A 15,614-nucleotide genomic window follows, 5' to 3' on the forward strand; every position below is an offset into this window, starting at 1 on the left:
CTCCGGACAAGATTCCTAGATCTCCCACACATAATATTCAATAATAGTGAGAAAATCAATATTCTACATACTACAGCAGAATGATAATTGTGCACTGCACAAAAAAAGAAACCCTTGAAATAAATCAAATAGCCCCCTGAAAAAAAATTACCTTTCTTCTTTATAGCTATTTGTAAATTTTAGGGGAGATCGATCAACTTGGATAAATGAAAGAAAATATTTAGGCGAATTATCCTCTGATTCACACACCTCTGTGTCAACATCTTTCCATTTCCAGTCAGCAATAATGATAACTTCCTACATAATGACTAAAATCATATCATCGTCAAATTGTGACACAGAAAATACATGTACACGACCAACTCAATTTCCTGGCAGGATTATCCATCACAATATGGTTTGTATGATCTGGCCTCTACCTGCTTCTACTGCTGACATCTGAATTTTCAGTCATTTTAAGTAACATCACAACAAGATTAATCAAATTCCTGACACAGCTGCTTCAATGCTTCTCACGTTTTCTGTTCCACAGATTCTATCGACATTTTGATTGCAGCTTCAAGCATAGCGGATTCGGTCATATCACTGTCCATCTCTCCGGTTTCCTGTTCGGCAACGGCTTTACAGGATGGGCTAGATGTCTGAGCTGAGTTGTTAGTATTGCTTTCAAGTCTGTCTTTGGCTGTTCTATTCCCAGGTGGCAAAGGCACTTCTGAGGATGAGGACTGGTTGCTTTCACCTGATGATTGCGTTGGACCTTGGGCTTGTCTGTAAAAAAAAAAATTAGATTATAAAATGAGACGAATTTGAGAAATCTTGCTTTTATTCACTGGAAACTGAAATCAACCCAGCCTAAAAATAACATATATATGGATCTGTTATAGTAAAAAGACAACTAGCATTAATGTTCTAAATCATACAGTGTATTTACTACAAGAATCTAATCAGTCAAATAATACAACACCAACTTTATATTATCTTGCATTTAATTGTTGTATTTCTTTTTCCCAGCTTTCTAATAATGTATACTTTTTTTTATTCCAATGTGACCTTGGTCTAAAAGTTTATGCGTATGGCACCTCTTGTTTTGTGTTTACATCATTGCATGGTCGCCTGGTTGAACAAACAAGTCGAGCACCTCTGGCAGTCTCGCCTGCATTACGCAATTCAATATAGCAGCAGTGCTGCCTTTGAAAACAACTATAGAATAATCATTCACAAAAACACTATTCATATGATGATAAAATACTATGAACCTAAATGACGTTTGACTTTAATTGTGTAACCGAGGACTTGTGCAAGACAATCAGTGACACTTGATTACCCTTATGTCCACACCTCATGAACTAGATCCACATACTTTTAAAGTTATGATGGTATTTCAACAAATACCCCCTCCAAAAAACACGACCAAAGTTCTTTGACCTTGGTCATGTGACCTGAAACTCACACAGTATGTTCACTGATGCTTGATTGCTTTTATGTCCAATTTTCATGAACTAGATCCATATACTTTCAGAGTTACGATATCTAAAAACCCAAACTTTGTTAAGATTTTGTTTTGATTCCAACATAAACTGAGTCATTGACCCTAAATGACCTATGACTTTGGTCATGTGACCTGAAATTCACAAAGAATGTTCAGTGATACTTGATAACTCTTGTCCAAGTTTCATGAACTAGATCCATAAACTTTCAAAGTTATGATGGAAATCAACAAATACCCCCAACATAGCCAAAGTTTATTGATCCCAAATGACCTTTGACCTTGGTCATGTGACCTGAAACTCACAAAGGATGTTCAGTATTACTTCATTACTCTTATGATCAAGTTTTATTAACTAGGTCCATATACTCTCTATAAAGTTATGATGACAATTCAAAAACGTAAGCTTTGATTATTAAAGATTTTGATGTTGATTCCCACAACATCGTTTAAGTTCATTGACCCTAAGTGACCTTTGACCTTGGTCATGTGACCTCAAATCTGGCAGGATGTCCAGTAATACTTGACAACCATTATGTCCAAAATTTCATGAACTACACCTATATTCCTTCTAATTAGGATATCAAAACTTAACCTTTGGTTAAGATTTGATGTTGTTGCCACCCCCGTCGGAAAAGCGGCACCTAACGTCTCGCTCTGCTATGCAGGTGAGACAAAAACAGGACTGATAGACAACTAAAAACAAATTAGTCATGCCATCGACTTAATTTGTAATTCTCTTTAAATAAGAGCCTGACTAGATATTTCTTGAATGTAAAAACACCTCACCTGTTAAAAAAAGCTTCTCTCCTCCTCCTCACTTCATCAACATCGACAGGTTTGCTTGCTTCAGGAACTTGTTTCTCTGTACCTATTCCAATGAAAAAGCAATCTAAATATGCAAAAATCTTAAAATAAGCTTAACTGTAAAGGACACATTTTCAGAAGAATGTTATCATGCATTTAAATGGGAAACATTCATAATGTCCTCCTTTGTAATTTCAAGTCAGAAACGGATGAGACACAAAGCATTCCTCATCATGATGATTATTCAATATATTTTGATGAAATTTTCACTCTCTATTTATATTAATTTACTGACATACTGTCGGCACATATCAAGCCTTGATTTATATGAACAAAACATTAATATTTAAAAGTTATCCATAGTTCCAAGGAAATCTATATTTTGAAACAAACTTCCAAAGCCTTGACATATTCATAGAGGTGGCATCCCACCACACCACTTTCTCATATTTCTAACTGTATCATACAGACAGGCATTGTCCGGGGAAACAGTTTCAACAAAAGAATTGTCAGATGTTTTATCTGACAAAGTTATGTTTTGTCTGACAGTTAACATTATAATTACTACACTTCTCCTCCAGTCAAAATCAAGGAAACTTGTCAAACAACAAATTATATTGAAATGCTCTCCAGAAACCGCCAACGCAATTCATCACAAACCTTCATGTTACGGAGCCCAGGTCATAGATGACCTAAAAAATCTTGTATGTCTGATGTAAAAATGATATAAATATACATGTTGATACCTAGCCAATCGCATTGCAGTTGATGCGCATACCTAGAATGATTTTTCTAAATAAAACTTACAAAAATAACCACACTGACATCATATGGTCACCTGAAGTTGAAACTAAAGCACAGCAGAAGTTCCCAAATCTTACACTATTTGGGGTTATTGCTTTATAACAAGACTAATTTGAAACTTTTGGCAGAAAATTTCTGTTAATTGAAAATGAATTAAATTCCACACCTTGAAGACTCAGTTGAATAGCAGCTTGCAGATCATCCTCTGCTTTGTCACCGGATATTAAATTCCTGCTTTCGTTAAGCGCCCTCTGGAGGTCATCCTGGGTCACCCCTGCACCGGTGGAAACCCTCTGGTTTGATGACTGGACAAGGTCCGAGAGAAGCTTTGGTGGCTGAGTCTGAACGGCAGGTATCAGGCGTAACAGCTGGTCTGCTTCACATTCTGGTAGACTACCACGGATCACAAATATAGAATACCCTTGGATTGGTGAGAAAAATGAGCCACATGTCAAGGGTGTATAACAGGTGTATATTTATCAAATAAAAAGAGAAAGGAATAAAGGCTGGAAACAATTTTTATGGCAAAGAAATATTCAGTATAGAGGTTTTATGGTATACCACGTATTCTTTTTTTGTGGGCATGCATTTGGTCCTGAAAAGGACCCTTGAAAATTTGTTTGAAAGCAGAAAAATCAAAGAATAACATTAATTAAAGAACAAGTAATGTACAAATGATTGACAACACAATGATTAATGTGAAATGTGTTGGACTGACATTCCAAACTTACCAAAGTGTAGTGACTACTATCTTTTTCCATCCACCTATTATGTGAACATTAGACTTTTACTATCTTGATACAGTTTCATTAAAAAATAAATAATAATGGTTGCATTTAAACAATATATATACACAGATTACATCCTGAAAATTTTGACCCATTCCATGCTTGACAATTGGTTTCATATGAAAAAGAAACTAGAGTGTCAAAAGGGGCCTAAGCTTATGCACCAGTTTATTATGCCTTTCTTTGTTACCTGTTTGACCCACCTCTCAATAATTCTCTTGTTATTAATCTCTTCCTCATACCCTCTGTCATTGTTTTGTTTCAGATCCTGTTTGATGTTGCCTGCCTCATTATCTTAATCCCTCTCGGCTTGAGGTCTTTCATTGGCCTTATTTACACTAACTTCCCTTTGTAGCCACCAACTCCTTTCCTTTCATACCTACACTAACCTTATTGGTCATCTATACTCACTAATGCCCCTTTTGTCTCCTTGTTTCTAGTGTTGCTGTTGAATGTCTGTGGTCTATATTATGGTTGTTCCACTTTTGACCCATTCCATGCTTGACAATTGGTTTCATACAAACAAGAAACTACAGAGTCAAAAGGGGCCTAAGCTTATGCACCAGTTTATTATGCCTTTCTTTGTTACCTGTTTGACCCATCTCTCAATAATTCTCTTGTTATTAATCTCTTCCTCATACCCTCTATCACTATTTCAGATCCTGTTTGATGTTGCCTGCCTCATTATCTTAATGGTGGAGTGAATTCCCTATAACCCTTATAATCAAATTTCTATAAATTATGAATTTTTCATTCCAGTGGTTGTTCAGAACAAGGCTTTTAATCCACAAAGACTGGAATTCAGCTTTAGCCAATGAGAATCAAAATGATTGGCATCCAAGGAGCAGTTACCATCCATAAGGTTATGGATATTTTTTTTAAAGCATATATGAAAAATATGAAAACATTTGCCATAGAATAACTCAGGCAAACCAAAATATGTCATTGACAAATAGCCCCCCCCCCACCAAAAAAAAAACGACAGCATTTTTCTTTTTTAAGGAATGGCTCCAGGTACATGTATGTTCGTACAAGTTTCCATGGGGAATTCAAAAGTATAAAGATGCATAACCTGCATCTTTCAAAGAGTGCATTGATCCGAACAACCAAAAAGATGGAAAGCCAGCAACATCAACATCTAAATGCATGTTTCTTCAGAATGTTTTTTACATATAATTTATACTCGTACATACTCGAACTTGACAATTCAGTGTGTTTCCTCTTTGTTTACAAAGAACATTTGTGCAAATTTCTGATCAACTAGAGTGAATAAGACTTATGACAACCACTGGAAATTATACACAGTGCCTTTATGGTCAAGCCATTATCTCAATTTCCCTGGTCTTCTTTCTTTACTGCACCATGAGCATCTTCATGATGGATACCAGCCTGTTACAAATGTCCATATTATTATTACAATTATTATTAATCATATCATGCAATGTGATTATTATTGGAGGAGAGACTGGTTAATTTTCTTCGGTCCCAAATCTAAATTATCATAAGGATTGGCAAAATAGTACTCACAAGTGTTTTTTTTTCTCAAAATGCGATGTTCCAACCTTTCTTGAATACAATTAGAAAAAATAAAAGCAAGAAAACACTGCATTGTGTCTGAAATATCTTACCCTCCTTCTGAAGCTGCGCAAGGAACATGCTTAAATATGTATGTGATATAAGCTCTGGACCCGTCAACAGAGAATTTAGATTAAACCACTGGTCCCCAAGCTTTCTAATAGTCAGCCAGTGCTCCCGGAAATTACATATGAAGGCACATTCTCTCCTGTAGAAATAAGACAAATAGTAAAAATATATTGATAGTTTATGAATTGAAGAAATGACAATGAAATTTGGCCTGTAAATTGAGTAGATTCAAAACATGGTGCGCTATCAATTGGTTACAGCGAACAGGCCCAACTTCTAACTGAAGGTCGACAATACTTGCACGCAACGCACAGTGCTAGTGTACTGTAATGTGACTGCGATGCTTCAAAAATGAAAACCACATAGCAAGAATTGAATTTCGCCATGAAATATGCAGGCAAATTTGATCGCCCATTTCCTGGACCCTAGTAAACAGCATATCCGGTCGAGCCGCATCGGCCAGCACTGAATAACCTCATGCATGTATGCACAATAGTGCTAGCGCGGGCAACAGATGTCTACTGAGATGAGGCATTGCAAATTTTGGCCTGTCCGCTTCAAGTGATGGCGCACTGTATTGTAAATCCCCCAAACTGACAGGGATGGAGTCAAGGCCAGACTCGAAGGCCATGGTTTGCCAGTCTCAGCCTGAGTCACGTGTATTTTCTTCAGTGGCTTTGTGGTTTGAACCTATCTGCTTTGACTCCATCCCTGAGAAATGTACAAAAGAACAAGTGGAGCATCTCTAGCAGTCTCATCTGCATCGTGCAATTCAATATAGCAGCAGTGCTGACTTTGAAAACTACTATAAAATGATTATAAAAAAAACACCATACGTATAATGATACAATACTATGTTCATCGACAATAAATGACATTTGACCTTGATCATGCGACCTAAGACTTGTCAGTGATACTTGATTACCCCTATATCCACATTTTATAAACTATATCTATGAAATGTGAAAGTTATGATGTCCAGCAATCTAGTTATTACCTCCAAAATGGCCAAAATTCAATGACCTTTGACTGTGATAATGTGACCTGAAACTCGCATGAGATGTTCAATGATACTTGATTACTTTTATGTCCAAGTTTTATGAATTAGATCCATACACTTTAAGAGTTTCAGAGTTCCAGCCCCCTCCCAAACCCTCCCCCCCCAAAAAAAAAAAAAAAATTAGATAAAAATAATAAGAAATAAATAAAAAAAATAAATGAATAAAAAATTGATTTGATTAAAAAGAGAAAAATCCAACAAGCATATCACTCACCTGAAAATTTCATTAAAATTTATGTAAAATAAGGAAGATTTTTATTGGCTAAATTTCAAAATGAGTTATATACACATGATTGTTGATACATTTACATGTATGCAGATGTGGCAACCACACTCAATACAAGTATTTCTTTTGTATGAATGTTAAACTATTTCTATTTGACAATAAGGGATCTTTACATTGAAATGACAACAGGATAAAAAATTGATAATTCCACTTCTTCAGGGAGGAATAAAATTTTATTTTACATCATAGTGAGAAAAAAAATAATGTTCATATTTCATACTGTATACAAAAGAAATAATCAGTGGGTGCTATATTTGAGTAAACTTTGAGTTGAGAAGCCCTTGGTTTTCATTACTGAGATGATATTCTTAATTTTGTTATTAAAGAAAATAACAAAAAAAGAGCCATTTTCACACCCAATTTGCTTCTACTGTACAAAATGAATATGAAATAACATCAGAAAGTCCGGGTTTATTTTTAATTCTCGTTAATCTACATGCAGGATGGCAAATATGAAATAGTGATAGGAATACAGGATTTTAACGAGTTTTTTTTTCAAATAAGGAGTCTGGGGGCCCATTTTAAGAATTAAAACTTTGGTAACTTTGCCATTATGGAAACTATACCTAACAGAGCTCAGCAGCCTTTCACTATCAAGGTTCCCATGGTACAGTAGTTACAAAAAGTTACATAGTTGTTTATGAAATCGACCCCCTAATTGATTTGTACTTACTCAGGAAAAACTGAAGCGGAACCAGCCTCTGAACTACCGATAGGAATACTGACCAATCCCCAAACAGATAGAGCCTTGCTGATGACTTGCACAGAAAAGAAACCACTATCATCCATATTTGAAGATGGTTGCTGTTAAAAAAGGAAGAGTCAAATTTATCTAAAGCAGTGGAAGCGCCATGGTGTAGCGGTTCTGACTCTCGCCTTGTAATCAGAAGGTCGTGTGTTCGAATCCCACCATGGCCTAGCGCCCTTTGGCAAGGCGTCAATCCACACTGTGCCACATTCACCCAGGCGCTAATTGGGTACCGGTAGGAAACAACTGTCATTGTGGTTGGTTTAGCAAGTTTGCGCCTAACAGGCTGCTTGGAATGCTATGAATCCAGTGACCAGGTAATAATAATTGAACAGTCGTAGATTGATAAAGCGCTATATAAATGCCAATTATTATCATTATTAAGCAAAATACAAACCAGGGGCCCGTCTTACAAAGACTTGCGACTGATCCAATCAATGGATCAACTATGTAAAGCCAGCAAAGTCAACATATAAAAAGCATGTTTGCTCAAAATTTTTCTAGATATGAATGTATATCTATAAATTCATTGATTTCTAGACAGTTTGTTGTGTTCTCCTTTGTTTACAAAGGACATTTTGCACATTTCCTGTAGAAAAAATTATGACACTGATGGATTTCCAGAGTTACGTTTGATCCAATCAATCATAAGTTTTTGTAAGACGGGCCCAGAAGCATTGTAGAGTGCCACTTCAAGTCCTCAATTATTCAAATCTGACCAGGGTCCCATAACACAAAGGTTAGCAATTGATCATAAGCTTGATTTTTATGATTGATTGTTCACTGTAGTCAATGGAATCAATCGTAGAAAAATGTTCTATGATCATTGCTAATTTTTGTGTTACTGGTCCCAGGGGGGTGTTTCACAAAGATTTAAGTATGACTGTATGACCAGTGCTGTCATGCCTTTTATACTGCGCAACTAGACATTGTGACTCTTAGTCATACTTAAATCTTTGTGAAATACCCACCAGGTTCTTATCCCATGTAATTCAACATTCTGAGCAGTCTAGTCTTGTATATAGGTCATCTTGAATTATTGATAATACACTAATTCACTACTTGATACATTCTTGATGCAATAATTATGTTGGGCAATTCTACAGGTTGGTGGACATGAGCTTAAAAATTCAAATTCAATATTTTCTTGAGTTTTTTAATATTTCAAGTCCTTCATACATGATAGTTTCAGGAACAAGAAATAAAAAGTTTATTTTCATATGTATACTTTGGAAAAAAATGGTCAAAAGTTGTGTCTTCCATTCTGTACCAAAATACAAGAAAAATAGTGAAAAATGAAATATGCCTTATTACCATTTTGTTATTGCAACAACATACCACTTTATATATTCCTGAAGTTTAGAAGAGTCAAATTACTTAAAATACACAACAGCTTTTCAAGTAAATTTGTAGTATTCATTCAAAAATGAAAATTGCAACCTGCTCAGTTGATGTAACGTGAGTAACCGAAAAAACTGACTTTGTTTTCTGAGAGAAAAATTCTTCACAGTTAATTGGTGGGATTTTAAATTCTCTTCCTTCAAACAATATTTGAAACAGTGATGACTATCAAAATCATTAAAAAGTACAATTTTTTTATAAAAATGATGAAGAAAAACTGTAACGTGAGTAACTTTGTAACGTGAGTAACCATCATATAATGTGAGTAACCAGTAAAAATTATTCAGTTAGGTAACATTTTCTGTGGGATGTCAAGTTTTAAGTCTAATGGTGAGTTGTGTAGTCATTTTTGATTAATTAAAAGCAAAATGAGGGTACACCTCTTTGATGTGACTCTTTGTTCATCAAAATATCAGTGGTCATACAATCAAACAAAAAATTGAATATTAGTAGAAGTATTCACAATGTGAGAGTGCATTAGTAAGACTTGGTTTCGATTAACCAAACTTTAAAGAGTGTTCGAACAACACATTGAATGCCCTTACCTGTAACCCTATCTAGGCCGGGGTATTTTGGGAGTCGATATAGCCCGGAGGGGGGGTGGGGAGGCCTCCCAGGCCCCCCTTGAGATCTCGGCCATTGGCCGCACAATCACGCCGAAAATTTGCGCGCTGGTTGTCTTGGACATAATCTACAATACTATACAGTAATTTATTTCATGCAAATTGTATTATGCAATTATGTTAATTTATGCATAATTAGCAAGCAAAATCATACTTCTCCCTCTTACTCCCTAATAAAGCTCCAGTTGTTCCAATTTTTGGTATAAAATCTCTTTTTTAAGTTCCTAGCAATGAATTTTACACACATTATTGAATTTTTAATGACATGTGTGTTGTTAACCATACATGGACAAAATGTAACGTGAGTAACCATATTATCTGCACCCCAAGTAAAAACCATGTGTTCTTTATTTCTAATTATATACAAAGTTTGTCTCCCTAATATACTTCTTTGAAATGGATATACGTAATCAACTTTCATTAAAGCCTTGTATGAGGAGACTTTTCACTTATGTCGACTTTTCATTTTATGCATGTCCAAATCATGTAACGTGAGTAACCGACACATTCCAAAGATTTGCCAGGAGCATAATAAAATTTCCCAAGTTTTGTTTTTATACAAAGGATAGTCAGACTGTGTACTTTGTTGTGATAAGGAGATGTTTAGTTCCTATGGAGTTACAGCTCCAAGTATGAGTCAAGGTGTCTCCAAATGTAACATGAGTAAGCGTGGAATAGCCCTGTTACAAATAAACTCAACAAATACTTTTCCTCTCAAAACTTACAAAAGTAAAGCCTAATTTATTCTATGTATTATTATGCTCATAAAATCTAAGAAGGTATATTTTAAGATTAGCTATATGAGACTAGCTAGTAGAGTTACAAAGTGCTTTTGTATGATTGTATAACATCATTTCCCAAGTACGACAAAATATTGTTGATGCCACAGCACATTCAATGACATGAACTTGGGCCATATTCATCCACGTAAAATTCTCATAAGTCTGTTGAGATAAAGTGACTTTGTCTCAACATTCTTGACATACATGGGCTGAAATCCCGGGGGGACGTATCCCCTCTACTAAAAATAGTAGGGGGACAGAATATCAAATGTCCCCCCTACTATTTTTGGTCTTTTAGGATGGAGAGAAATACAAAATTCACAATCGATATAATACACATATTTTGACTTTATATTTTGGGTGACAATCTTTTCTTTTTTTTTTGCTTGTCAAATTTTCCAGCCTCTGGTACCCCTACCCTTGGGGACAGATTTCTGCCCATGGTGGCCTATAGAGTACCAAAGTGTGACAAAAAGGAAAAATATTCAGCTGGTGTTAAAAAGCATTGAATATGCATAAAGCTTGCATTGCTGTCTTCAGTAGTTCAAGCTTTTGATTGGTATATGATTTGTCAATTGCATTTTTGGGTCCGGTCAGGGTCTTCATTATATAACGTTAGCAAGAGGTGAATAACATTGGCCTTGTATGGCCTTCCCCTTGTAGATGTACATTCTTGTACTTACTTCTTGAAACCTGAGGTATTCCACTGAGTCTACTCCTCCTTCAGCCATGTGAGCCCCTTCAACATCATCAAGCTCCTGGGCAATGGTAGCAAGATCTACTGCACTGAAATATGAACCTATTGCAAAGTAGAAGCAAGAATGAGAAATCACAATAATGCATGGTCTGTTATATTTCAATAATTTGCATGACAATGAACACCAATTTACATTATATTACCATTGAAGAAAAAAAATTATTTGAGTGAAAAGAGAAATTGAACAAACATAATGCTGAAATTTCATCATGATCATATACAAAAAATGTATTTTTTTTTTAAAGTTATGTCATTTTAAAGTCCCACTGAATTTCATGTAATGGTTAGAAGCGCATCCTGGTCAGTATGCAAATGAGGTAACCAATGACATTATCCAAATAGCCCTGTCACTTTTTTTGGATTGCATACATTTAATGTCGATATGAAATATTTCCTCATTAAAATGTTACCATGCTTAATAATAATTCCTCTTATGCAATATGTGGGATTGTAAGTATTACTACCTGTAGTGATTCAATGAAGATAATCATATATTGCCAAATCTGTAAAAATAAAAATATTTTATACTCTATACTGTACATGTAATATGTAATATGTATAATAAAGAATAAAAGAGAAATTAATCTAAACCGGTAGTCTGAATATGTATATCTACCAATTTTCGACATTTGAATTATGACATTTCAGGCTATCCATAGTTAAATCAACCCTAATACAGGTTATTTAAAAGCTTGCACAGGGTATTTAAAGGGGTGGTCCAGGCTGAAATTATAGCTTAATAAACTGAGAACTCACTGAGCAAAGTGGCGAAAATTTCGTCAAAATCGGACAACAAATAACAAAGTTATTGAATTTTGAAGTTTAGTAATATTTTGTAAAAACAGTCGTCATGAATATTCATGAGGTGGGCTGATGATGTCACGTCTCCACTTGTTCTTTTGTATTTTATTATATGAAATTAGGTTTATTCAAATTTTTTCCTCCAAGAACTCAAAAAATTGGATTGACAACTGATTTAGTGCATTATTGCTGCAACTTATTTCATTATGAGGGAGACATATTATTCACACAAGTATGAAATAATGAAAAAATATGATTTTATGTAATAACATAAGAAAACGGAAAGTGGAGATGTGACATCATCAGCTCGCCTAATGAATATTCAAGACGATTGTTTTCACAAAATATTGCTAAACTTTAAACTTCAATAACTTTATCATTTGTTATCTGATTTTGATGAAATTTTCGGTGTTTTGCTCAGTGAAGTCTACTCTGTGTATTAAGATATATTTTCAGCCTGGACCACCCCTATAAAAGCTTGATATGCAGAGATCTCAGCCATGGGTCGCCTGATTTCTTCAAAATTTTGCAGAAGGGTCATAGCAAAATTTACAAAAGTAAAAACTTGTTTTAAATAAATCAATTTATGCTTTTTTAATATTAATGCAAGAAATCATAGATTGTGGTATTTCTCACTAAAATAAAGCCTCAAAAACAACAATTTTGGGTACAAATGTCTTTCATAACTCACTCATCAATTCATGAAAAAAACGGTTGTGGTAATTATTGATGTATTTTATCATTTTCAATTTTCTTAGGTATTTCTTTATTTTTCGTCAAGCGTTTTCAAATGCACAAGTGTGGGTGAAAGTGAGGGTGTGCGTATGTGGTGGTGTGTGTGTGGCAATTATTCACACTATTTGAAACAATGATGACACTATAAAAGTAGACTCTATCTATATTGGAAAAGCTCCTGATTTTGTCCATGGTTACACAGTCATATAGCAAAATTTCAGTAGCATGTGTTCGGTAATCTTTATCTGACACCCACATAGTAGGTCCGATCGCCTTAAATTTGGTATCAAAATGTGCCGGAATGGTCAGAAAAAAAAGTCACGAAATATTGAGGCACTAGGAAGTACTGACATAAATTTGAAAGTGCCCCCCTCCCCTCCCGAATATTGGGGTACATGTAAGAATTACATTGTATAAATAATCATAAAAATTGAATCATTCTTATCTCACCTTGTAATAATGAATTCAGACAATGTTGGGCACATAGAGAGCCCTCTTGCTGTAAGAAATGAAAGGGAGGTAAAACTGTTAATAAATTAAATAGAATACATAAGAGATACATCACATGATTACTTTAAATCCTTTTGTTACAGTAGTGTAGTGGTTTTACAGTACATCATCATATGTATTCCTTATATGTTGGTCTGAATCCAAAGTCATAAATTGGCAAAAGAAAGACCAATGAAAATGAGATGGGATTAATCTCTTTTTTTTTTGTCAGGACCACAAAAAAATACATGGTGTACCGTCACACCGTGAAACCACTACACTCTTCGTCTTCGCCATGGAAACCTTCATTTAAATAATGTTCTAACTTGAGACTTTATTGGATTGTGTTGTGTTGCATATATTCTTAGCACAGATAGTTGGTTGCAGACTGCAAATTACTCTCCCTAGTTATCGTATGCTTGGACAGCTCATCTGTCCGAATAAGACAGAGGTTTCTCTAAGAGGGTCCAAACGTTTCTGATGCCCTGACCCAACTTTCTGCAGGGATGATAAAAAAGCATATAACATAACCCCTTTCCTACATGAAAAAGGTGTTTTCTATGGACAAAAAAATATGTTGAAAAAATCTGTTGAATAGTAGACTTGATACAAAACCAAAAGAAAAAAAAGAATGATGGGGGGAACACATTAAAATTGAAGCAAAAATGAGTTGCAATTTATCTTTATGAACTGCAAACATGAATTCCATTAAAGAAGAGAAACATGGCTTATTTTTATGAATATAGGGCTACTATGGAAATAAAGAGACTCACAGTGTCCAAAATCAACAAAGTACATATTTACACGGTAGGATATTAGGATCAGACATCAGAAAACAGCATACAATGTAAAATACAATGTGTGTCTCTCAACACTTAATGCACACATGATGTACATGTTGTCTGCTTCAATTTCAACCTGTGCAGTGAGCACTTGTTCACTGGAGCATACATGTAGCATTCCTTTTTATAAAGTTCAATAGACCTGTACATTTCTTTTGTTCCTGTCAAGACAGAAACTTTTTAAAACATTCAGAACACATCTTGCTCCTGACTAATTTGCATTTAAATTAAAGAAACCAAAACCCAATGAAAATTCAAGATGACAAGAAATTAAAATGAGAGGACCTGTCTGGAGACGTACGTGTATGGTTGAGCAAATAAATTTTCAGATAGTAGGAAAATACTTATTTTATTTCAAAGTTATTTATCTTGTCCATCTTGACCAAAAATATTATAGCTCTGTAATTTATTTCCAACTATACGTTTCCATGTCTTTGTAGGAGACCAGGGTAAACATGTACCTAGGTTGCATTAACAATGGATCAAAGATGGCGATGACAACAAATGTGGGTAAACTCTCTTCTACTTTTATTTCTTCATCGCATTTCTGTGATATTTTTTAACCATAACTATCCATTTTTTGCCAACCGTTGCCAACCGATATTTTTACCCATGTACAGAAGTGTTAACCTCAGATTCTAAACATAACTAGCAGCAGTTTGGTGCATTTGTATAGTTGCCTTTTCCCTCAGTGCGTGGGAGCCTATAAGGCTATATAGACCAGCGCCAGGCGTTAGGGGAGTAAAGGATAGTAGGCCCTACTATGATTTCTACTCCCCAGACGCCTCCAGGCTAGTTTTATCTGACAAGTCCCATTTTATCCGACAGTTGTTGAAGGAAAGATGTCAGATCTGAAAACTTGTTGGACAAATTACCAGACTCATTGACTCAACTTTTGCAGTGATACCTGCCGATCTCCAAAGTTTGACCAAACAGCGGTGGAACTGACAAGAGAGAGAGAGATACGACGATAGACATGATAGAGTTTACTAGTAATTTTGACTTTTTGTCTTATCTTTCTAACAAAAACTAATTCGAGAGTCAAAAGGGGCCTAAGCTTTCGATCCTAGCAGAATCTTCGTCGGAGGCAAAATGACCTACTAACTAACATGACTAACATAACATGACTAATTCAGTAATTCGGTACCTTTTCATGGAAGATAGAATCCATCCTCGTCTGGCTTTATAACTTAAGACTCGTCTCCTATTCGTCCTAGTGATGCAGTTGACAGATCCCTATTCCTAGTAGATCTAGATCAAAATTACCGAAAATCTAGCAGCCCATCTCTCTCAGACGTGAAGTTACAAATGCAAATGTAGTTGTTACGGACTAGCACTACTACTAGCAGCTCGCTACATACAAGATGCTGCGCCACGGCCGCATCAGCGCCGCACGCCGGCAGCTCCCCGGCGCGGAATTGGAAAGGTAGCTAGAGAAACTCCGGCCGTGTTGCTGCTGTGCGAGTTCCGTGGATAATATTTTTATTTGTAGGCGAGTTGCCATCCGTACGTACCCTACATAATAAAGTCACTTGAAAAATGACTGAACGAAAACGACGCG

General features: G+C 35.4%; 1 protein-coding gene across 1 annotated transcript; it reads right to left on the bottom strand.

The window, feature by feature from the left end:
• Positions 1-18: 18 nt before the first annotated feature.
• On the bottom strand, positions 19-15,382 carry LOC121418164 (ataxin-3-like). Its single transcript, XM_041611883.1, has 8 exons — positions 15,201-15,382; positions 13,173-13,221; positions 11,113-11,228; positions 7,549-7,679; positions 5,514-5,668; positions 3,264-3,518; positions 2,276-2,357; positions 19-768 (listed from the first exon to the last, which is right to left on the bottom strand). Exons 1-8 carry the CDS (start codon positions 15,222-15,224, stop codon positions 513-515), a joined length of 1,068 nt encoding a protein of 355 aa, XP_041467817.1. The 5' UTR covers positions 15,225-15,382; the 3' UTR covers positions 19-512.
• Between the last annotated feature and the right edge of the window lie 232 nt (positions 15,383-15,614).

Source organism: Lytechinus variegatus, chromosome 7, assembly GCF_018143015.1.
Source record: "Lytechinus variegatus isolate NC3 chromosome 7, Lvar_3.0, whole genome shotgun sequence".
NCBI lineage: Eukaryota > Metazoa > Echinodermata > Echinoidea > Temnopleuroida > Toxopneustidae > Lytechinus > Lytechinus variegatus.

Excerpts from the sequence above, each read along its gene's own strand:
- LOC121418164 (XM_041611883.1), bottom strand. The coding sequence starts at position 15,224 with ATGGATTCTATCTTCCATGAAAAG. Across the intron at positions 7,680-11,112 it reads AATACCTCAGGTTTCAAGAA|CAACCATCTTCAAATATGGA; the intron begins GTAAGTACAAGA and ends CTTTTTTAACAG. Across the intron at positions 769-2,275 it reads AGAGAAGCTTTTTTTAACAG|ACAAGCCCAAGGTCCAACGC; the intron begins GTGAGGTGTTTT and ends TTTTTTTTACAG.